Source organism: Harpia harpyja, chromosome 8 (assembly GCF_026419915.1).
Source record: "Harpia harpyja isolate bHarHar1 chromosome 8, bHarHar1 primary haplotype, whole genome shotgun sequence".
Taxonomy (NCBI): domain Eukaryota; kingdom Metazoa; phylum Chordata; class Aves; order Accipitriformes; family Accipitridae; genus Harpia; species Harpia harpyja.
Window position 1 is genome coordinate 45,724,594 of NC_068947.1, and position 25,715 is coordinate 45,750,308.

The window sequence follows — 25,715 nt, forward strand, 5'->3', positions numbered from 1 at the left end:
TGAACAAACAAACAAAAGAGTTAGAGAGAGTCACATCTCTCACTGATAATGCACTATTTGCATGACACTTAGATTTACTTTAATCCCTAGAATAACGAGTCCACGGTATCTTCATGGTCTGTGTATAACCTTGCTAGATAATGAAACTGCTGTTATGGTTTCCACTACTCCTATTTGAGGCAAATATTGTAACCACAAAGTTCAGTTGTGAGCTTCTCTGGTGATTCTGGCTGGGAATGACAAAAGACCACTGAGATACCTTACTCCCTTCTTCCTCAAGGACAATCTACAAATGCTATATGAAGAGACAGATAAATTTCAGGCAAAGATCACTCTCGAAAGTAGCTATAGTTACTGTACATATGCTTTATGTGCCTGAAGAACCAATTAATTTGCAATCCTTATAGGAAACAGTAGACAGAAATATATAATGCTGCCTATCTTCCAAACATACCATTAGTGTAACTGCTGTGAAGTCAGTGTCCAAAACTTACAGTTGCCTGCTTCCACTAGAAGCAGGCAGGTACTCATTTTCACTTCACAAGTCACACAATTAACCATTAAAAGGGAAACACAAACAGCATAGGTAGGTCACTAGCAAGAGATCTGGAATTTTAGTTCCCTCCTTTGCTGTTTTCTTGTGCTACCCAGAGAAGCCATCAGTTTATACAACCCTCAGTTCCTCAGCTCATCAACAATTCCTTTGGTCACACACATGTTGTATGGCTATGACAGAGCTGTTCATGTGATGTAGTAAGGGAAAACAGAGAAATTCCCCTTGTGTAGGTACACTTGTCTTTAATAACCTAAAGCAGCTGTGATGTTTGCAAGCATATTTTGATTTTAAAGTATCAGGCATTAAACAAGCAGAAACATGAAAAGGATATAATAGGCCCAAATAAAACAACTGCATCTTTGAAAGTTTTCAAGATCAGAAACCTTTAACACGGAATTTAAAAAAAAACTGAAACCACCACATTGTGTACATTACCACTGATATATCATCCTGCAGTTAAAACTAAGTCAGATAAGCAGGTTATGCTCTGCTTACAAGGTGCTAACCCAGCAGAGAAACATTTGAACGTTACCAAATGGAAGGTGAAAAAAAGATTTGGATAATGCCTTTAACTTGTACTTTCTGTAATGGAAGCTCTGGATCTGAAGAAAAATATATCCTGAACAATGTGTTCTCCCCTTCAAATATTAATCTGTGTGATTTTTTTCCATGGAAACTGGTAAACCCACTCGGTCTGCAACTAAAACATCAGATCATAACCAAAAAAACCATACGAACCCTGACCTCATTGCCTCCATCTGATATTTCACCTCATGGCTCCTGTGTGGTATAGTAGCCTTCATTGTTCAACAAAAAACTGCAAGCTTTTTGAGACAGCACTTATGCTTGTCTCCAAATTGCACACAGTGTCATGCATATCCAATTAGTTACCTCAAGAAATGAAAAATAAAAGCTAAAAGCATTGGCATAGCAAACAGGTACGAGAACTTTTACACCCTTTTTTGTTCGCTTCCTTCTGAAAAACAAAGGAACCAATTCTCCTTCTACAGTTTCATCCTAGGAGAATGCCACAGACTGCAGTGGACTAACATTTAATTTACATTGGCATGCACAAGCAATAACTATTTGTTCCAGGGCTCTGAAGCCTTGTGTTAGAATATTTATGAATCTTTAACAGAGATTTTTGCCTAGATAGCTTTCCTTTCACATAAATATCATCACAGTATTTTATCACCTGGTTTAGGTAAGATCAGAAGAGTTGCTAGAGGATTTGCAAATTGGTCCACTAAGACTAGCATCTGACCTCCATAATAAGGTAATGCTTACATGTTTCCAATGAATGCAGCAAGTATGTGGCAGCCATACCACACTTTGATCTTTTAATTCACATAGACAGCACATCAACTTTTTAAGCATTCCTTATCACTCAAGCAAGTACTTACAGGGTCAGAAGGGCCACAGAAGTCTCTGAACACTTTTGGAGGCTCAGGTTGTATAATCTCCATTGCTATGCAAGGGCCTGAACACAACTCTGTAACCATGTCCTGGAAGAGAAAAAAGACAGAGGCAAATCTGAGCTTCTTTGGGCATTAGCAAGGGTTGTATTCCTCCCCAAAACCAGACCCAAACTTACAGGACAGGAACAATTAAGAAATATTGGTGCATTTAGGAAAGCAAAGACATGAAACAAAGATATCATTAGTATTCACAACAAAAGACATGTTTTCCATTTTGCTACTTGGTTTAGAAGGTGGAGATTGAGGTAAATTGGATATTCAGCTTTAACAGGATGCTAAATAGCATGCAACAGATTCCACAATACTTTAAATTCTTTTGTGGGTACATCCTTATCAATCTAGACCTGGATTTCACAGCAATATCCCATAACTTGTCAAACTAGACTGAATCAATGGAACACACTTTGCTGGGTGTAAGCCTGAAAAATCACACTATGTTCAGCCAGTTCTGCAGGCAGCAATGCAGTTTGCAGTGTTCCCTACAGGGAGCACAGTACATAGCCTATATTTGTTTCCAAATATACACCTGTTTGATGGCTTTAAGTCATTAAAATGTCCCTTGGGCTTTTGGTTCTCACTGCCTTTTCTTCATGTATTACTACAGAAGCTGAAATACACAAGCCAACAGAACCTGTGCCTGTGACACAACCTGTTAGGGTAAGGGTCCTTGATCTGGCAACATTCTTATGGTATACTGTTAACCAGAATCTCAGTTACACCAAAATCATCTGTTTCCCTGGAGCCTCCTGGAGAGTAAAGAGACACTGTGAGTTCTGAGTGGGTGATGAAGATGGGTCTTAGTTTTCATAAGCTTAAATTAACTCTGGGCATTAGTGCCAATTTGGAGTTCGTTAATTAGAGGTATAGGTTTCACAAGCAGAAAGAATCTATTTTGATGTTCTAGTCTGACTTCCTTTTAGGTTTCACAAGCAGAAAGAATCTATTTTGATGTTCTAGTCTGACTTCCTTTTTTAAATCATGGCCTTATAATTGCATACTTGTCTAGAAATCTGGGTAGACCAGTTTTAAACAAATCAGGACAATGAAAAGAACCAAAACCAATGAGGAAAGAGGAAAGGAAAAAACATTCACAAGAAATGAGGATAGGGAAGGACAAGCAAGGTACTGCAATCACACCCACCAGCCATGGGCAGGTCAAGGATGAGCCATGGCAAAGAACAAGAGCATACAGAGTGGGCAAAAAAGCAGTAGAAAAAGAAGGATTAAGTCCTTCTCTGCCTTTTATGAATTGTGATGGAAACTAAATACACAAAGACTCCAAGTCAAGCAGCATTATTCCAAAGAGTTACTATCTTCATAACAGATTCCATGTTGAGAGCATGTGCTTAATCTCCCCACTCTGAAATCAATGGGACGGAATTTTAGCCAAGCGCCTCCATCATCAACCTGATCCTAGGAAATGTAGGTAGAAGTATTCCTGAGAGGACATGAAAAGAGTGCAGACTAGTTTCATATTCTACAAAATGAATAAATATTTTCATTCCAAAAACTGTCTTATCACCAACAGATCCTCTGTTAAGAACAGGTCAAAGGCCAATATATTTCATGCTGTTAAGAAACAGTAAATTGCCACAAAGTCACTACTCTGTACAATTTCATTGAATTCTGTCATCTAAATAACAGCTAAGAGGAAAGTGGAGAAAAAACAGGCTTTTAACTTCAGTTGAATCAACTGAATTCCTCCCTGCAAACTGTGGTTTTTCTTGTTCCTCCTTTTTCTATTGTTTCTGTATCAGCACTGACATCCCACCAGCAACAGCAAACGTGAGCAAAGTTTCTCCTGACTCCTTCATTACAACACAAAGCTGAGGACTGAAGACCAGCTGCCATCAGCTACAGCACAGAGGCAGGTGGTACTATGTGAGACAAGCTTGGTCTACCTTACACAGCCTCATCAAGTCCAGAGTTGAATTTAAATAGCAGACACTGTTTCTCTGGTAAGACTCCCAGTTACAGCTAAATCAAATTTTCTTTAGGAAATAGTTTATTCATCAAATAACATGGTTTGTGGTCAACCAAAACCATTCCTGGAGCTGGATCAAGCTCAAGCATTTTTGATTAACAAAGTAGATTCTGAGCTGACCCAAAATAATCTCCCTCCTTTTTTCCCCATTTTCTATTCTGGCTACAGTAGGAAATACAAAGCAAAACAGTACAAAACCTGATCAGTAGTATGCAAAATCCCACGCAGGAGACACCAACAAAGCTAAAATTTTGTGCAATTGTTCAGCTTTCTCTTTTCACAGAGAAGTGCTTTATAGGCAATGTCAAGCCTTTATCTGACTGACAAGGGGTAACCAGAAGAAATGGGTGTACAGTTTTTGAAAAGGATTTCTGGATGCCAAGTATCTTCTGTACTGAGTTATTTTGGAATGGTAAATAAAATTCAGATCAAAACAGACGGTTCTGAGTCACAGATATAAGAGGTCATATTCTTTCTTCAATATCCTATTTTGCAACATACTTCTTCTTATTTGGCCTGCACTGACACTATCTATTGCTGTTCCCATATGTGCCTTCTCTGGATCCCTTTACCATCATGATTAGCTTTCCCACGTTTTCCTGTTTCACAGATATCCTGAGTGCATGGAGATATTAATTTCATTTCATTTCAGCTGAGTGCATCCAGCACATATGGCTTGCAGGACAGAGCCCTAGATTCTCACTTTTCTTCAAATCCCATCTAAAACATATCTTCTTTATTGACTTACCCTGTTTAAATGTCACCTTCCCTTCTGAGTAACTCTCCAATTAAATTATGTAACTAAAATTTGCAACTTATTAGGGGTTCAGAGATTGTACAAAAGAGCCACAGAAGATGGTAGAGAATTTCCAATTTGGTTCAAAGCAGAGACTTCTGCAGTACCATGGGATTCTTCAGGTCCTGAAATACTGGTCAGATATCACCATATTTGAATTCTGCCACGTACCTACATGTCTGCCTGTCCAATCTTCCTTTGGTCCTTGTCAAAAATAGTGTTATCAGAGGAGACTTTAAGAGTATTCCCCAATCTGAGAGTGAACTAACAGTACTCCTAACCTATTTAAAGGCAAATCTACAAACCCTGTTGAAGTAAGTTAGACTAAACAACCATAAAGGGGGAAAAAGAAAATTAAAATGTCATTATCAGAGTAATATTAGTAACTGTGTAGAACTCTTTTAATAATTTAACCATTTAAAAATTAAGGATAATTTGCATAGTACATAGCATGGCAGTGAAACTAAACTCATTGCTATTTGTAAAATGAACCAAAATCCTCTGATGGAAGGTGATACAGAAATGCAAGCTCGTCTTCTTGTATTCCCGTTCTTCTATCTACAGTCAGGAAGTTTTATGTGATGGTACAACAAGGCATAATAAGATATACAGTCTTAGAAGTCCACTGGGATTACAGCATATCTTAAACTTTTTAAATTTTCTGAAGATCCACAGAAGTCAGGTCAATAAACTTATGAATAGCTCAAAATGTCATTAGGAAAGCATTCAAATACAGCAGCCCCATTGTAAATACATTAATAAATATATATTCTGGTCCAAGCCACTATTGCAATATCAAATCAAACAAAGATACAGATGTGACACATTCTCATAGCTCTACCACAATAAAATAACTTATCTGAGGTAGGGTGGGTTTCACTCTGTTGTATTTTACAAATTCCTTGGCTGAACAATTTTCACAGACTCTCCTTTCTTACAACACAGACAGCACAATTTTCAAGATGAGTTAGTTTATTTGAGAAGAAGCTAGAACTGGTCAAGACCAGTTCTTAAAAGAAATCCTGTCACAATCCAAAAAAAGGAAAGATGTGACCGTTTCCTCATTTAATTGTATTTTATTTTTAAACAGATTCTTCCCAAACTTATGCTTACCATATATTCAGCGACAACACCTTTGTAAATCTCATAAAATTCTTCCACATTTGCACGCTCCATGTTGAACTAAGAAAACAAAAATGTTAGCCAGTCTGCCTTAAGCAACAACAACAACAAAAAATAGACAGACAACCCTTCTTAACTAGCAAACATTCAGACTACTCTTTTAGGTTTTACTAGGTAAAAGGAATGGCTTTACAGCTGCAATATGAAGTTTGTCAACAACTTAGAAAATGACACAACAGGCAACATAGCACACAGTTATCTTCTTCCACCTTAAATATAAGTAGACAACGTAGTGTTGGCTGATACCACTAAGACAGGCAAGAGGATCTGTTTGTTGCATAGTAAAGGAAAGGGGCTATTCTTCATTTGTGGTGGGGATTTGAGTCATAGGGGGATTTCAGATCTCAACACTTTCACAAAAATCAAAGGGCAGGACTTACAGGACTACTCTTGGGAACAATCTCTGTGCCAACTTCCTTTAACTGCTGAGGGTGATCAGGGTGTCAAAATCCTTTAAGTATCTTTAAAAACCTTCTGCTAAATTCATACTAAATATATATTTTAAAAAATTAAGGAACAATAATTTCTCTAATCTTAGCTAGTATATTTTGTAAAGATATCTCAAATTGCTCCAGAAGAGACAGACTATCATTATCCCCCTTCTAACTATAGGGAAACTGAGAGACAGAGAGGTAAAGTATCTTGGCTCAAGGTCACCCAGCAATGAGAAACAGATCAGCTGATCAATCAAACAATAAAACACAAATATCACAAGGACAATGCTGATCCCAAAACATTGCTACACAGTCTGCACAAGGGTTTTATATTGCAGGAAGACACCTGTGCATTGCTGTGAAGTGCATACAGCACTTCTCCAACTTCATTTATCAGAAAAACATACACAAAAGGAAACCTACCATCTGCAAAGCTGAGATCTGAAATCCTTCATTGATGATGGCTTTTATAATCTTTCCAGCTAACCCTGAAGAAACACAAAAAAGACAGTATTCAATTTTAAAAGCAGAATTTACAACTGGAAGGTATCTATGCCAATATACCACTTATTTTCAAACCAAAAAAATGGTGTTGTGCTTGTGAGACAAAGCAGAGAGCAGAGCTGAGTTCACATACTGTATGTTCTATCTAAGGTGATGTGTTGATGGTTTCTAACAACTAAATTCCATTCAGATGTTGAAAAGAATCTTTACCAAAAAAAGGTAATTACTGAAGCCTTTGCTTTTCTCAGATCAACTGCAAAACACCCATTTGCTGCAAGATCAAGATTTATATTTTTAATGAAGTTCCATTGGCAATACTGATGCTTAAAGAGCAATCCATTCAGGGCACATGCTGCCTATTTTCTGTTTTTTTATACAGTGTTCACCAGAGTGGGGGTCCTACTTTAAGCTAGAAACAATGCAGGATGATAATAAATATTACTAATAAAGCAGCACAGAAGTGCATGTCTTCTATGGGAAAAACACATTAGTGCAAAATAACCTACTGCTTCTAAGGTTATAACTCCCAAATATGTTATTGCTGATCGAACTGCTTGCTTTAATCTCTCCAGAATGCATCCTCAAAGACTGAATAACATTGTAAAACAAAACACTAAACTTCAGAGAACAAGAACCACTGATTTTTCCACTGAATATGTATTTTAGATTTGCCTGTGCTTACAAGGTCAGGCCATTTTGAAGATTATGTCAGCCAAGTACAGTACTCTGTATGAATGAATTTCATAGAATCACTATTTTTATAGAATGCAAATGTTTGTCCTCTAGTACAATTTGTGAGAAACTACAAATTTGTGGACATTTATTCAGAACAGAATTAACCATAGAAGAATACCCTGTAATGAATGACAACAGCAGGATTTGACTCCTGGTCATTAAATCCTTTCATTAACTAGTCTTTAAATTGCAGGATTTTTTAGCACTGCATAAATTTAGTATATGAGAATAAAACAAAGCTAGTATCTAGGTTCTAGCATGCTCAAGATCTAATTGTACACAGTCTGCTAATATCTGTGGCATAGTATTGGTGAGCTTCCTACCACATTAAAGGTCAGTGGAAGCTCTGAGTAAATGACACTGATAGTTGGAGGGCTTTAAAAAATTGTATTTACAAATGAAAATGAAAAAACCCATCCCTGAAGTATCCCCCACCATATTTTCACATTAAGGTTTATGTAGAAAAACCTTCCCCGCATAGATTTTGGTACATACTTAGTCCTTGCAGCTCTTTGGGTTTACAGAACATAGAAACAAGCAGAGGCAGGTGCAGTTCCTGTCCCACTATACTGTTACACTATGGCTCACTAGCACCGATAAAAGTTTCCTTGTAACACTGCTATAAAACCAGGGAAAAAAAATTTCCTCCTTTTTTTCAAGGTGAAAAAAAAATAATTGCAGCAGCAAAATGAAGAGACTTGGACAGGTTTGCCCAGGAAATGCAAGACCACGTCAGAGAGAGAAACCAGACCTCTAGTTTCTTTTTGTCCACACTGCTGAAAAGGCTGAGCAGTTCAGATGCTTCCACATAGGTTCCAGCAAGGCAGCGAGCCTACAGTCTTGACTTCAGACATGAATGGCCAGTTTATAAAGAGATTAAGTGACTGGCTGGGGATCATTCAGAAAAGAAATGAAAGAATAAATAATCTGTGACAGAGCATAAACATTTCCTCATTCTCAATCTTCAGAGCCAATACTCCAGTCAACAGCCACTGCTTCACCAGAAACCAACAAAGACAAAGAAAGGTCACTGGCAGACAAATTGCAACCACCACTTGCAGGGACAAGGCTATGATAAAGGTACAAGAAAGCTGCTTTGCCCCAAAGATCTCCATTTTACACTTTATCAGTTAAGAATGGGCCACTCACATAGGGCTTCACAGCTGGAAAGCATCTAATTAAAATACATCAGGTATCAGGTTCTGGGGTAGTATGGAGATCTGCTATTTACAGAACTTTTGTCCTCAGCAGTTTTATGAGCTGTAAGCAAAATCCATGTTTTAGAGAAACAAAGGGGGACTCAAATATTCAGCTTTCTGGGCTGTTTCTCTACTGAAGTCATTAAGATTTTCATTCTCTGTAGAGACAAGACAGGCTTCTTTAATTATAGAAAACAAAGTAGGGAGATATTTTGCATAAAGGTCTTTAATACAAGATTCCTTTAATAATTAACTGTAATAAACCTATCAAGATTTTCCTGCACTTTGTATTCCTGAGTTCACTCTTGCTCATGAGAGCAACAGAGCAACTTGTTGCTCCAGACAGATTGCCCACAACTGCAACCCCCAAAAGGCTTAACCAAAGGAATTATTGTCACCATTGTACACAGAGAGATGCCTTCCCAAAAAATTTCAAAGTGCCTTGAGGAAGACACATGAGATGTCATTTATGTTTGCAAATCGAGATGTTAGCTCCACTTCCCAGATGTGGGAATTGAGGCACAGGAGGATAAGCGAGTTGCCAGTGGCAGCACAGATCTACAAATCCAGTGACTTGGCCTCCCTTATCCCAGTTTAGGCAATACACGTATCACTTCTCCTAGGGACACATTCCTTTCAAATTCTACCTGAACCAAAATAGAGACAAAAAGCATAGATGCAATCCCCAAGCAACAGAAGAATGGAAGCTCAAGGCTTGGCTTGGGATCTGTTTCAGGCTTTCAGCCAGTTGCATGACTGAACTGGGACGTGTCCTCTCCTTTGTGGGCAGATAAGGCTGAGGAAAAGAACTAATTAGACAGAGTGCCATTTCAGCAGCTTTCAACAACTTGTTTTCAACTTTAAAATCCAGATCTGTAGTGAAAAAACAACTTTTGAAGGACCCTTCAAACAGGGCCAGTGCATGTTTAAAATGTGATTACAGTAAGAACCCAAATCAAAGCTGCAGATTAGGCACCAGTTATGATTAATTTTCAGTCACAAAGCACAAAAGAGTCACAAGCATTACTAAATACAACTAGAGGAATTTAATACTAATCCTAACAAATATGAAAGTGAAAGAGAGAAAGAGAAAGCATGCACACACTTTATGTCTCTTAGGCAGCATTACATTACTATGAACCTAATACAGGACAGATAATCTTCCAACATATTTTAATCAACTAAAATGATAAGGCACTAAGACCTCCTTAGTTACATTGATCTTCTACAATTTGTTGCTTTACAACATACAGTATTTGAAATTTGTCCTTCATTAAGAAGGAGAAAGTAGCAGAGAAGACATCAGACTGCAAAATATTACAACTGTTTGCAGAATTATGGATTGGAATAAAATAAAACAGTCCATGAAAGTCACTTTTAACCTAACAGCACTTTAATTAATGGGATGTAACAGCTGTGTTACTGGGACCTGCCAGTCCTAGTGCACTATGAACCACCAGCCCTACAACTAGGGATGTTACATTCTCTTCACTTTGTTCTTGGCCTGTTTCCCAGTTTAACCATTCCACCATTAAAAGCTTATTAGGCAAGACAGCAGACTGCCTTCAAAGCAAGTCAAGAACTAGCTTCCTCATCTCAACCTCTATATGTCATTTTTTTAATACCCTTCCAATAATTAAAAATAATTCCTCTGCAACAGCAACAGTTTTTTGACAGGAATACACAAACTGCTGTGACTGATCAGATCAATGATCCACTTAATCCAATAACATATTTCTAGAAGTAACCGGTACCAGATGCTTAAAGTAGCACTGACTATAAGTAGCAATTTCATTTCATGTCTATTGTTGACATTTTAAAATGCAATTTTGCTTCACAGTATAATGAAATTATCTGATTCCTTATTGGCAAGTGTCAAGGTCCTGTCCCAAAACTCCAGAGAATCACAATCAGGCTTGACTCCCAGCCAAGTCCTTTGTAAATTTCAAAAGAGGAAAAAGTGGGACTCAGAGCTGGGCCCTCCTGCAACGTATTCCAGTTGAAGTTCTCACTAATCTTTGTTTCAGACAACATTACAAAACACTGTGCAGTAGGAAGCTGACAGATGTCCTTCTCAAAAAGTGCACTTCTTCCCATCAGTTGATCAACCTATCCCCTGAAGAACAAGGTTTATCGAACTCTTCTCCTAGAGAAGAGAGGGGTTTTTTCCTACTTAGAAATAATGCAACTCTAGGCATTCTTACTACACAACATAAATACATCATTTCTAGACTCCTCAAAAGTTTGGCCACAGTGATAATCTGCAGCTATTGATCTCCCAGCCTCACTATGTCCTGTATGAAACAGGATATACAGTCATTTTTGTATTTGTACTCTGGAGCACAAAGAAGTGAGTCACAGAAGGACAGGGGGTCTCCTGAGCAACACACACTGCAGGCCAACAGAGAGGAGAAGGGGAGCTCAAAAGCTACCCAGCCTAACCATGAAGGGGGCAGGGGGGGAAGACAAGTGGATGCAGACAGAAAATAAAGAGGAACATGTGAGGAAATGATGAGAGAATATTGTTCATAGTGATAGAATCCAAGATATTCCATCATTTCTCATTTCTCCCTAGGCATTATATTAAAGAAGAACCTTAAGAAGTTTGAAGGGCAGCTTTACAGATATTTATGGAGAACCCCAACAACACTGCAGCACTGGTGAAAATCTTTACAAACAATATTCATTTGAAAATACCAAAAGGGTAAAGACAAAAGATATCACCACTGCTTTACTGGAGAAAAGAAGTTGGCATTTTGCTAGCACAAGAAAAATTATGCATACAGACAGTAAATCTTAGCGGTCCTTGAAACCGAAATGGCTGAGTGTTTGATGCAACTGAGAATGGGAACCAATAGAAAGATTCAAAGGGGGTAGAAGGTTCAAAGGTTTAATCCCAGCTGCAATTTTCTGAACCGCTATGAACAAGGCAAGACCACACTTGTGAATGCCAGACAGGGCATTAAGACATGAAATGACGAAAACCTGTAGGAAAAAGAAACTATTCTGGGAGTTCTTGCATGGGAACAGACTGGAATAGTCACACTTAAAATTCAGATATAAAAACCCATACAGAAATTCAAGTCAAAGATCACAGCCAGGCTACAGAAAGTATCCAGCAATTTAGCTGTGCAGTGTGTGCCATTTGAGAAGGGAATTTGAGGAAGAAAGAAAGATTAAGAAGGAAAGATCAATACTTCTGCAACAGTTATGCTGAACTCAAACTGATGGCTGTATGTTTACAAAAAACCAGAAAGGCTTAGGTTTCTGTCTCTCATTGTTCTTGTGCTAAGAGAAAGCTTAAAAAGAAATACCCAGTTTGTTTTTCTTTTTACTTCTTTCTTTTGAGTTTTTAATTATCTTGTACTCCTTTAGCACATCCACTCTGATTTTTATTCACTTGAAAAGAATATGGTCACTCTGTCCGGAGAATGTTTCTATGGCTATAATGATTTTCATTTACTTTTGCTTATTTCTTGAGTGTGAACAAAACCAAACACGGTATTTTAGTTGAGGCTGTACCACTGGATTTTACGATGGCATTCAGTATTGTAATTCAAACCATTTGTATGCTTACTAATATTTATTTCTTTTTTCTGTTATCCCGACTAAACACTGTGCATGGGACTTCTCATGAACGGTTACAGTTACAGAAAGGAAATGGTTAAAATTATGCCTTGTAGTGTGCATTAGCCCATAACTATAAACAATAATTTTAACCTACTATTGCACTGTCAATTAACTTAACTCTGGAGGTTGAAACCCTCAGGAGGTCCCCTATAATCTGTTCCAGCCTTTACTAATTTTATATTCCACTTCCTGTGGAAGGTTTGCCCACTCACTGTCCTAGATCAATACTAAATACACTGTAAGCTCGTATCATTTATTTTCCACTTGGCAAAAGACTATCACATATTCCTACATTCTGTGTCTTGGCTCTTTTCAGACACAATACCTTGCCTTTCTCCTTATGCTCTGATTTGAAAAGGGCAGTAAGAGAAGAGACTTCAAGTTATTTATATTTTGCTCCAAGGTACAGTGAAGTTAAGACTATGCATGGCTGCATTTTTTTAATTTTTCTAAAATGTTCGCAAAAACTTCTGGTAACAAAGGTTCCATTACATCCACACATATCAGGCCAGTGATATACTTTGAAGTTTTCCTTAATGATTAGATTAAATCTTCTTTCATCTAAATTAGTAAATATGCATGCATTTTCCAAATTTACATATAGAAGCTGTATAACCCTGTCTTCTCCATCTCAGGTTACATAAATGAAACCTTTCAAGTTTTCATCAAGTTTTCACTGGCTAAATCTCTTATTCTTTTTGCTCTCAGTTGATTATGTTATTTTTGAAACAGAGTGCCCAGAAACTGGGCATGGTACACAAGCTGGATTCTCACCAGCACTGAGCAGAACTAGTTACTGAAAAAAAACCTAAACAAAGTGTGTCTAACATTGTGAACACTGATTGTGCTTATGATAGATATGCACATATATCACATGCTACATATGCATAGATAGCATATGCTTATGATATATCACTATTCCAACTATTTATCTACAGACTTTTCACTGATACCCTGCCAGTTCTTCTCTATTTTATATTCGTGCATTTGTTTTCCCTCCTCCATGGTAGTGCTATGCAGTTGTTTACGTTCAGTTTCATCTTCTTCAGATTGCTTCATTTCTACAGTTCATCAGGAATGTTCTGAATTCTAATCACATCCTCCAAAACCGTTGTAGGCGCTTGGTACCATGTGCAAACACTGCAAGCATGCTCTGTCCTTCCCCATCCAAGTCATCGATGACAATATTGACAAGAACTGGCCCAAGGATGGGTGACGATTTCACTTGTAAAGCCCTTTTAATTTGATGTGCTCCTGTCCGGTCCAATGTTCAGCAAAATTTTTAAAGCTATGCAGATGCCTATGCTGCACAGATCTAAACGTATGAATTGCTTCGCTAAAGGAAAATTTTGGTTTCCTAACAGCAAGATAGAAGACACTGATATTCAAGTGAATTAGACTGTCTGGCTCTGTTTTACCCTCCTTTATGGAAAGCATACTTGGAGAATTCAGAGATCAGTATAGCATATTTTCCTTCAAAAAAGACATGCTGGTAAATGTCCATCATATCTTCACTTTCTAAATGGTTTAAATGAAATTATAGACTCTTGATTCATCAGTTTCCTTGGTATGAAAGAAGTTTCATTAGCCTGAAATTCCCTGGATCACTCTTAGAATTAACTTTTCTTTAACCCTTTAAGAATGAAAATCCTAAAATGCAGTAACAAGACACTCATTCCCAATGTATCTTTTTATATATATATATATATATATATATATATATATATATATATAAACACCATCGTCCCTGCACAGAGATGATTTTCAGCAACAGGAGCACCACTAATGTAAGTCTACCAAACACTACTGGGAAACACTCTCCTTCCAGTAGTAGGAGGATACTTACAAGCTTCAGTAAGGATTGGCTGTGCCATTTGATCTGTTTTTTTCTGTGAAGTATACCTCCTCCTCTTCCTTCCAGTCTCAAACTGTCAGAAAGGATTTCTAGATTCAGTTCACCTCCCCCTCTTAATCAATTCAAATGTAAAATACATTTTTCATAATTCGAAAAAATAAATGTCACTTCCCCACTAGCCACTGAAATCCAAAGTCAAAGTTGGGAAGCCAATGCCAAGCTGCTAAAACTTTATGCAGGAACTAATCAAAACCCAACATAGGCTTAGTTTCAAAAACAAACATCCCAAGCAAGGAATATCCATCATTACAACTACAGCAAATAATTTAAAACACAGACAGAAGTGGATGGACTACTGTTCTCATGGAAGCTACATTTTTTTCTTAAAAAAATGGTGATAAAGTGGTAAAGTAAAGCTTTTATTTTAATCACTTTTTCCTAGCTTCTCTAAAGAGAACAAAAACAAACAAACAAAAAAAACCCCCAGGACCACCAGACACCACCAAACACTTCAAAACCCTATATATAATATATTCAAGGAAAACATAAGAAACAAAGTACATTTAATTTTGCATAAATACATCTTCTGCCTGGGCAAATCTGTCTGCAAAAAAGGCCTGCATGTGAAAGCGTAGTGCTTTACTAGGTAGTTTTCACATGATTGCAGCACTAAGATTGCCATATTGCAATACTGCATGTGGGAATATCCAGAGGTCACATCTCAAATGATCTACTGTACTACTTTGAAGTACATGCAAAGATTTGTGTTCATCCTACTTTTTTTTACATTTCCAGATTCTATCTTCAAATAGTTCCTTCTAGACTTCTAATTGTTAAGTGTATCAAGGCTATCACTGATGCCCCTTGGTACTCAACTTTGTAGACAAGATACAAAGAAAAATTCTGCCTATGATGAGGTGAAGTCCACAGCATCTGCACTTCACCTTTCTATTATGAATACTTATCACAGACAGAAGATATACTTTCAGATTACTCATGAGAAAATTGCTTTCCTCATTTTTTCTCAAGTATCAGAAAACAGCTTTCTGAAAACCTTGTTCTATTTTAAAGTTTCCTGAAAATCAAAATAATGTTACTCAAACTTACATCTAAAAACCCAGGGTGAAAAAAAAAACCAATTTCCAGAGTTTGTTTACAATTTTAAAAAATCTTATCTAATGAATACAAATCATCGTAATAAAAAACAATTATATAGATACTTAGTCCTGAGAATGATGACAAATCTGCACTTCTTCTATCCCATCCTCTTTTTCTTTTCCAGCTTATTTCCTTGCCTAACCACATACATGTAACTTCACTTAGCACACTACAGAGGTCAACTGGACATTTTCACAGCAATGCCTTCTCTCTTTCAAAGACCAACAAGTATATTGTGTGTCAGGAACAGCTCTTCAGTTGTTTGCAGTCAGGCATATAAGCTACTAAAATGCTGGATTTTAGTCCTTCTCTACCCACTCTCTCTGGTAAAGTAACTTCCTTTGAGATCCTATGTAAGTAAACCCTGGTTCTGTACCTGCTTGAGACTGAACTATTGTCCTTGGTATTCTTTTTGTCCAAGTTAGGTTTGTCTCTGGAGCAAAGAACTACTCTCTCAATTAAAATTTTTCCAAGTCTTCACATAAATAAGGAAATATGATTCTTAGGGTTACCTGTCATGCAGCATTTTGTTGATCAATATAAAGGTTTATGAATTTCTAAAGCAGTCCAGTAGGTATTAAGATAGCAGCGCTCTCTAAGATTTATCATCCACTCAGAACAGGTCTAAAACCTTATTTCCACATAATATCTTTTCCACATGGGAAGAACCTACTCCCACTCCTTTTGTTTTCTATGAGACTTAAATTTTAGTTGAAGAATAATGTGGAAGACAGCACTGTAACTTTTTTTACCATTATTATTACAAAAGAGGGACATGGGTTTAACTTACTAGCAATGTTAGAACAAAATCTCAAGCTTAAGACATACTAGGAGAACAAACCTGTCCGGGTAGCTAGTCTCACATCTAGGAGCCCTCAAGACCATAGTGGCTTCCTCACCTCTAGGCAGGCCTTTCAGTTTGCATCAGGTTCAATGAATTCCTCACTAGCAGTTTTGCTTTTCAAGTTTGTGGCACAGTTCTAGCCCCAAATTTGTTTTTGACAAAACTCTGACTTTAGGAGAACCCATGTCTCAGCTTGGGAGTGCAGAAAAGGAGGGAAGGATTTCACCTCTCACGCTCTGTCCTGTAACCTAAGTACAAAATGTGAAATATAACAAACTTCTGACCTCAGCCTTTGTAGCCTGATCACCACTACTTTCATCATTTTTTCCCTGCTCGTTTTTCAAAGGAATTAAGGAAAAGCCATATCAAAGAAACTTTAAACCAGTCACAAAATACCAAATTCTAATTCCTACAGCAAACATGACTAAACTGTTACACATAAATACATTAAAGTTAATCCCACCCAGTGATCTACAAGGTGTTATTTCTGCCAACAAAACAGTCGAGTCATAACTGTCCTCGGGGCATTAAACTGAAGTTCATCCACTTTGGTGCACTTTTGGTGCATTTTTGGCTTCTGAGCACTACTGCTAATACCTTCAGATGTAAAAACATAAGGGGAATTACAAAAAGAGAATGTCTAAATGATTGCAACTGTGACCATGTATGTGAATTATCAGAAGCTCCAAGCACAAGCAGCAAGTGGGTTACAGAACACAGATCCACACTAAAACTCTCCAATTATTAAACAATTAAGCCCTATAGTCCTAGTAAACACACTGAGGAACTGTGCTTACTAGTTACCATCCTCCTCGACTGAAAACTGGTCTCAGGAGAAGACAAGGAGGCTAAAAGACACTGAAATGCATGGCAGATTCTAGAGGAGTCAAACCACATCATGTCTCCCCAACACACCCCTGGTCAGAACAAGTCTGCACGGAGTAGCATCAGCTTGCTTTTGCATTCTTTCAGCTCCCAATAAAGAGGAATTGGGCTGCTCTTGCAAACCCTCTTCAGAGTTAAAATACAACCACCTCACCACTGCCAACTTTCCGGCCAGCCAGGGAAGTGCTTCATCTCTGCCGGGAGGAGCCGCTAGAGAATGAGCTAAAGCTGTCTAGTCCGGAGCGCTGGGCTACATTGCCTTCAATGGCCTTCCCAGCTGTTTTCCCATCTCTGATCCTCCACAGAAGATGTTATGCTGACACCAGACTGACAAAATAGCTATTGCCTTACTTCTTTAAGAGGTGCGTATGATACAAGGTCCTAGAGGGCTGGCGATACCACCCCTCCAGCATTACCAGCACCCTTGACAGCTGAAGTTAAACTTTGCGTAACTCCCCGGACACCCTTTATCAGGCCCCAGGTTTCCTCTGCAGCTTGGCAGACACTTTTGGTACTCATGCTTACAGGACTTACATGCGTGAGTGCTGCGCCAGGTCCTGCTGCAGGTGGTCAGGCTGTGCTGCTGCAGCTGCCTAGCAACAGATGTTTCTGTATGCCTGTCAGGAGAGGGTCAGCAAGGCCAGAGATAAAACCAATGGTGATTTTCCACTGCTTTGTCACTGGATAGGAACCCTATAAACCCTCTACGGTAATCAAAGTCAGTTTCTAAGAAAGGACTCTGTCCGAGAATTAACCAGTGTAAACTACAGATTAGGTCCAGCCTTTTGACAGCAAGGTATGCTTGCTGAAAAGCCTCCTAGCTTACAGCTGTGGTTAAAGCAAACCACCCTCCAGGATGGAAAAATAGACGATTTTTTCCTTCTAAGAATCAGTTATGCAACAGACTCTGGAGGAAAAAGGAACACTGGGAAAAAGGACCAGAAAGCAAAATTCAAATCATGAATTCCATCACAAGTTTCTGCAGAAATAAAGACTAAATCTCTGTATAAACTCAAGTATGTAAGTGAAACTTCACATAATTGTAAATGTGTAATGAGCAGATTATATTCATCGTAATTAGATAATCAAGTTCAAAGCCTCAGCAGCACATAGGAAATGGCAAAAAGGTTTATTTTTAGATACTCGATACCAAAAATTTGTGGAGCACAAATCAAATCTGCAATGCATAAGAGGCTCTGCTGCTTTGACCCACATAAATTCCTCTCCATGCCTCTGCCTCTGCCAAGCCACCTTTTCACACTGATGGCCACACAGCATTTCCTTTCATCTCCAGCTGCTGTGTCTCCACTTACGTTCTGCCCACCAGAAACGGCAGGGTGGACAGCCACACCTAGAAGCACCATTGCTGGGGGTAAGCAAGTTGCTTATTTTTAAGATCAGGCAGTCTCCTACACGCAATTTTGCCAAGAGGGCAGCTCACAAGCTGCTATAGCACCTACTTCAACTGAGATACAGGAGATGTTGCTGATATAACCAGAATGTCTAGGGTATCACTGAACACAGTTGCTAACAGCTGTTAAAAGGGAGATGAGATGAGCAGGGCCTCCCCACTCTGTCATGGATCACTGAGCACAAATATGTCAGCCCTTCCTTTCTCAAACTTCCTGCTTACAGATGCACAATCCATGGGGCCAACCTGCTCCACCTCTAATCCCTGAAGATGGGCTTCTGCCTTCTTGTCTGCCTGTTTCAGACAGGCACCTGGGAGTTCTCCTGAGCAGATTGTTTGGTCCCCCCAAACCCTTTCAGCATGTTATTCCCCAACTCCAAAACAGTCTGCACAGGGAAGGAGGAATGGTGGCACTCCCATAGACACAGCCTGCCACTGCCACACAGCATGCTCAAAACTTTAAAAGCTTTAAAATCTATAGGAGGCAAAGGCTATGCTCCTTCAACTTTAAAACAGTCAGTTTAATCATAAGAGAGTAATTTCAGAATTAAGACTTCCAAAAACTGTTGCAAAGCTAGCGCACAGCTCTCTACTCTGTCATGCATGGTTCTTCCTAGGTGTGATGATCCAAAGTGCACTGTAAGAAGACCAAGTGTACCAAAAGGGATGCCACTCAGTGATATTTTTGTTGTTACTCACAAAAATAGGCTGAAGGAGAATATGAGAAAGGCTAAGGAAGACAGAAGAGGACAGGCAAGGAAAGCCAAATCCGTTCCCCTGCAACATTCCCGGCCCATTGGGCTGATGTTGGAGAGTTCCTGCAGCCCTTGTGAAGAAGGATCCATCTTGCCTCAAACTGCAGACCGGAATCCAAGATGAAGCCACACCAGTGCTCTCAGCCAGAGTGAGGCCACCACCCAGCCACAGTGACTCTTCCCTAAGCCCAACTCCCCATCAGAAGCCAGACTTCTGGAACGTTTACAGGATCTCCTCAGTCTCATAATATCTTTAAGAGATGCAGCACCTGTGGCTTTTGAAACATTCAAAGTAACGTTGGAGAAAACAGGTAGGAACAACAGAGCTTAGTAAGGTAAGAGCATAGCCAGTCCCTGAATTCCAATATTCTTGACATTAATTGAAAATTGATAAAATGCTTTGCTGACTTAGAAAAGAAAATTCAGTTTTGATTTCTTCATTCTCTTGAGGGTAGTAATCAAAGCTGTACGGATGGAGAACGCTCACACAAGGTACACTTTGTCTTTCAAATTTTAGTTACCGTTTGGCAGCTGTGGTCTGCCTTTCCAGCCCTCTGTGGTGTGAGAGAAAGGACTATATATTGGATATTAAGCTCAACTTCAGTCCAGTCTTTCTAGCGCTCACATTGCAAAGCTGGGTGTGCACTTATATTTTCTGTTTATCTGTACCCATACCTCTCACTCTCTCTCACCACCCCCACCTCCTCCAGACACTCACACTCCCAGGCTGGAGTGCAAACAGGGCCAGAATTTGTCCTTTGGTGATTCAGAAAAATTCTGAGAAGTTCAAGAAAAAAGAAAGAAAGTAACAGACGGGGCACTATGAAATCTACAGAAATGAAGATTAAAAGTAGGAAGGAACAACCTGAGCTCACTAAGAGACAGTCTGAGTGCCCATATGTAATAGAAATTGTATATTAAGTAAGAAAGCACAGCCCAAGCCATCCACTTTGCTATTTTCACAATCAAATTAAGGACCCTAACAATCCTGCCACGGAAAAGTTTGTCCTCTGCAAACATTTAGCTACATAAGATCATAGTCCCAGCTGCTGCCCATATTTCTGTAAACGGAACATCACTCTGTCTTTGCTGCATGGCAGACTTATCAGTAGCAGATACCATGCAAGGCCTCAAAGAGATAACAGGCATATTATCAGCAGTGAGTGAGAGACTCTTTCTTGTGAAGGCCTTTTTTTTTTTTTTTTTTTTCAGCAAGCTCTCCAGACATCCCACTTGAGGTGTGAAAGGCCTGGAAACTGCTATGGCCACTTCTGCTGTTTCCATTTCAGCTATCCACAGAGAAGTGATTAAAATGTTGCAGCATGCTCTGCATCTTACTAAGAAAAATCTCAATGCTTTCACACGGCAGTATTTATTCTGCACTCAAAAATACTGTTGCAGTTCCAGAGCCAAAATATTTTACTGCACTCACTGCTCCTACACATGCTCCTGTATCTAAGTAGAGGACACAAAAGTGAGATTATTTTGGCATGGTAACAGTTGGGCATTAAACATTTCCAATACTCATATGGTGAGCTCACAGGGCATTCTCCAGCACAGAAAGCACCATGGAGTCCAACAAATGCCTTAGGTCTTTGGCTCACTTTCATAAACAAGCCTTTTCTACTTTCCATCCCCACTGCATTCAGCAGAACAAGGTTCATATCCACACAAATCTCCCTTTGTGAGTAGCTTTAATGTAATGTGTTACTGTGTGAGTGGAAGGCCCTGCAATACGGCCAGGTGTCCTGCTTTCACTCTGCCGTGAGGATGCTAACCTCCAGCAGATGAGTGTGGTAGGCACATGGGAGCAAGGACACAGCAAGCTGTCACAGTAAGATTCATGAAATCTCATGTATATTTTTATCCTTCTTTTTTTCACCTTCCCTTCTTATTCTGAAATTAACAAGTATCCACATGGAAAGCACACGACCCACTCTTCATGGAACTGAACTGCAGAATTACTAAAAGTGTATGAAAGACAACGTATCTGCGCACTTTTGCATGTACTATAAAATATACCCTGTGCTCTTGCAGTCTCATTCTCCCAAAAAAGGGCACAGGAATGATCATGAAGCACACATTGCTTTCACCTCCGCTATTGGCATTGCTTACCTTCATTAACTGCATGAGGCTTAATAATGCAACAAGTACAGTTTGTGAATTTTGCGCTGCTGACTGGTCCACGACCTCCACTGGAGGGAAAGAACAACTCCAGCTCCTGAAAACAATTGTAATTGAATACATTTTAGATTGATCTAGCTGCATACCTCAACTTTTATCGTAAGTAACAACATCTGAAGTATCCATAGTCACAGAAGAGAAACCTTAATTACAGATTTTTGTGCTACAAATACTTTTTCCCTATAATATTCTCTTGAATATATCTTTCCCTCTCTGGCACCATTGCTACAATCATAAAAACATGATTTGAATATTTCTTGCAACGTCTTTCTTTTCACTTCTGCAATGCAATCCATTTCAATTCAGAACATTCAAAATGTTGCTGCCACAAACATTTAGTAGAGGTGTTCCCAGTTTTCTGAATTCTCTCTCTCTTCTGTCAGTATCTTTCCCAAATCCACTCGTATATACACGTATTTTATCTTCCCTCTTTTCATATCATCTTTTCCACTATATGAGCAAAAATGCAACAACCATCCATTTCTCAGCATGTTTTCTTTCTGTATACAAAACTGATCTCCATCCCATTTGTTTAGATTTTTTTCCTTTTGTCTTAAACAACTAAACTTTGTCTAAAATCGTTGACTCACACCTTATGCCTTAATGACCCTATTTTTTTTTTTTTTTATCTTACTGAATTGAAGCTGATAAACTCAATTGCTCTGATTTCTGGGATGAATCAAAAGAACCTCTTTGCCTCCGATCACTTCCTTTCTTCCCACCATCACTATTCAGGTATCACATAGCTTAGGTCTTAGACCATACTGGGGTGAGCTTGACAGCCAGGTTTCTTTCCTCAGTGATATTTTTTCCCTGTTCACTGCCAGCTTCACACCTTCTCCATACCATTTATTCGCATATGTTACACAATCTGCCAATTAACACTAATCAAATGCTCAAAACACAGATTCCATTTCAGACCTATTGGTCAAATTCAGTAAGAGAATTGATAAATTTCTATTTAAGGGAAATAATATTATCCTGGAAATACTACTACTGAAACGATCTGATTTCTTCCTGTGTAACAGTAGCAGTGCTAAAGGACATTTCCTGGAATTGCCTCATTTAATTTACTAGCTCAATTCAGATGGAATAGACTTAGCTATCTCCCAGTCTTTAGCTCATGGCATTCTGACGATTTCTGTAATGCTTACTTGAACAACTATACAACTCAAACGAATGGATCTTTCAATAGAAGGGAAAATGGTTTTTCTTTTTCTCCTAGCAAATAATCCACATTTTAAGTGGGCCCATCTGAGACAAAAGGGTTCATTTCCTACATCCTTCTACTGATAAGATGCTGTATGCTTCAAAGACCTTGTCTCACTCTATTAACTAATGTTTACTCTAAAAGAAGCAGCAAGGAAAAGGCAGCAAAATATTTATGATATTTAACACTTTGTTTTATCCATTAAGAGTCATAACAGGAAAGTAACTAAATAACGCTGAAGGACTAGGATAATGAAATGCCAAACTATAACCAAGTGGAGCCTTAAAAAGAAAATTCTTTTCCTTTCTCTTTATTCCTGATCTAAAGAAATTCCAAAATTTGGCCTGCAGAGAGACACCAGCTTAGAGTATGCCAGAGGCATACTTTCACTTGCCATTTAGCCCCCAAAAGAACAATGCAGTCTTTCACTCTAACTGTTCAGTTTACAATACGTTCATTAAACATGGTTGAGACTTCAGCTTTCCTTCGGAAGAGTTAGTTTAGGTCTCTTTAGCTTATATTTCTTTCTTTTCAGCAAAGCTTCTGTAAGACACAGCCAACTGGTTTCCACAGCAACTGCTATACAACCATATAACACTGGGCCTACTAAATTAAAACAGGCACAGGGGTATTCAATTCACAATTTTGGTTGATTTATTGAAAAGTGGTATCAGTAACACCACAAAGATGCACACACCTGCAAAAGTTCAGCAAAATAATCCCACAGTCATAAAAATGCTGCAAGATGAATGGGGCCTTCAAACACCATTTCAAAAATAATGAAATGCAAAAAGAACAACTTAAGCCAAAGCACATACTTATGCTTCTAATCAAAATTTTATGTGAATAGATACTCCTTCCTACACTCTCGGTTCAAAAGCAGGCACAGTTGTCATGGCAGTACACAGGAACAAGGAGAAACTTTCACCCTTATATATGAAGACATCCAGCTATTTTACCAGAACTACAAAGACTTTTCTGATGAAGGAGAATTATAGTCAGAAAAGATCAATTTCATCCAAACTCTTTCTGACTCTGTACTGTTTTCATCAAGCCTGCCAGCAGAAAAAGTACTTCAGGTCCAGCATATGATTTCTTGTCAAAACCAGAGGCACATGGAGAGGATCCAGCAGCCCAGGCACTGTGCAGATAAGCGAAATGATTGCTTGACCAGCAGAAAACTGCCCACGCTTTGCAATTAGCTTACTATGCCACACAGCCTAACAGCCGGCTAGAAGTGGTGACTGGCTAACTCTGCCCTCACTGCCAGGATATAATCTCTATGTATATTTTCTAGTATACAGTACTTGGTAGCTTATTAGGTATTCTGGGGCAGGTCTCTCTCCAGCTGTGCTACTGCAGCTATTCCAATTTAAATAGAGGAAAGACTAGGATCAAGGAAGCAAAAACTGGTATCTTTTCCCCACCGCTCTAGAGCTAAGGCACCACAGTGCAATACCAATCAATCACGAGGTAAACTTTATTCTTGCCATCATTTATCAGCATACCTACCCCACAACAACACACACAAATAGTCAACTCAATTCTGTAGAAATGCTGGTAGTATCTATCACCCAGTCCCTTGGCTTTTTCTTAGCACTAAGGAAAGACACACTGCAAACCAAACAAAAGAGAACCGAACTCCTCAAAGCCAAGCCCACTGTATTACCTCTCAAACCACAAAGCACTACAAAGTGGCCTGTTTTCATAATTATTCATTCTGAACAATAACAGCAGAGGAAAGTAGGCTGCAGGCAGAAGATTAGTGAGGACTGTGGAGGAGAACAGATAAGCAAAGCACAGGAGGGCACAAAAGGATTTAATTGTTTAATCCCTTTCTTTTTATGACAAACATTGGTAGGCTAAAGGTAGATTACGCAGACTATGCAATTAACTCAATGTTTGTAATGTACAGAAGACATTAAAAATGACCAGGCATGCTCTCCTGATCAAAGTGCCCAAGGTTCCCCTTTGTGACGGAGATAAACAAGATTTCTGTTTTCAGACAGTGTATTTTTCCATGCTGAAAAGGATCCATGAAGAAAATCTAAACTAGTTCTGAACTCAAGTGGGGAAAAAAATGAGGAATTCCTGACCCAGCTGTTACCAGATAAAGTAAAAATAAACCTCAGTCAACAAACAGTCAAAAACTTACTTGAGCAGCTGAAGCAACCGAATCTGGGCCATGAGCTGCATTTCTTAGGCCATCGTGTCCAAAGTTCACTCTAATGCTGTCTGGTGCATCAGTCTGAGCCACTGCAGAGTTTGCTGGCCCCAGTAACGTTTTCCATTTACAAACTGCATCATCTCCTAAGATTTCCATAGCAACAATGGGACCACTCGTTATAAACTGGAGAAGCTCACTGCAAAATGGAAACAGCACATGGTGATCCACACTACAAATTAAAACCAAAAAACCCATATGATCCAGTGGAGATGCTCAGAACTCAACTCGGCAAGGCCTTGAGCAACCTGATCTAACTTTGAAGTTGGCTCTGCTTTGAGGAGGAGGCTGGACTAGGTCATGTGCAGACATTCCCTTCTTATTACTGTTGTAGAAAAAGAACCAGATAATACAAACTTAGTCAAGCTACTGTGTAGTATGTTAGATTTCAAAAGAATTTTTAAAAGATCAGTACTGGCAAGAGTGAAAGAGACCCTGCTAACCATTTGTTTGACAGGAACGATTCCTAAGCATGTCTTCTGCACAGCAGGATTTCAGGATTCTCACACATGACCTGTCTGTGTTCCCCACTGACACAACTTCAGCACTGCTGTCAGGACGGATTGCTCCAGTGCCCCGTGGATCTCTCCTGTGGATTTTGCCCAGCCAAAATCCAAAGTGGGAAAGAAGGGAGAAGCAAGATTAGAAAGTTTGCGGGGGAGAGGGGACTTAACCACACAGTGAGATACCA

At 38.9% G+C, this 25,715-nt stretch overlaps 1 protein-coding gene across 3 annotated transcripts in view; it reads right to left on the minus strand.

The window, feature by feature from the left end:
- NME7 (NME/NM23 family member 7) overlaps positions 1 to 25,715 on the minus strand; it is a 92,547-nt gene that overhangs the window by 33,822 nt on the left and 33,010 nt on the right. For all 3 annotated transcript variants that reach the window (XM_052794139.1, XM_052794140.1, XM_052794141.1), the window contains exons 6-10: positions 24,956 to 25,163; positions 21,522 to 21,627; positions 6,854 to 6,918; positions 5,928 to 5,996; positions 1,960 to 2,061 (exon numbers count right to left, since the gene is read on the minus strand). In XM_052794139.1, the coding sequence (XP_052650099.1) occupies positions 1,960 to 2,061; positions 5,928 to 5,996; positions 6,854 to 6,918; positions 21,522 to 21,627; positions 24,956 to 25,163 (550 nt within the window). The remainder of the gene's footprint in view (positions 1 to 1,959; positions 2,062 to 5,927; positions 5,997 to 6,853; positions 6,919 to 21,521; positions 21,628 to 24,955; positions 25,164 to 25,715) is intronic.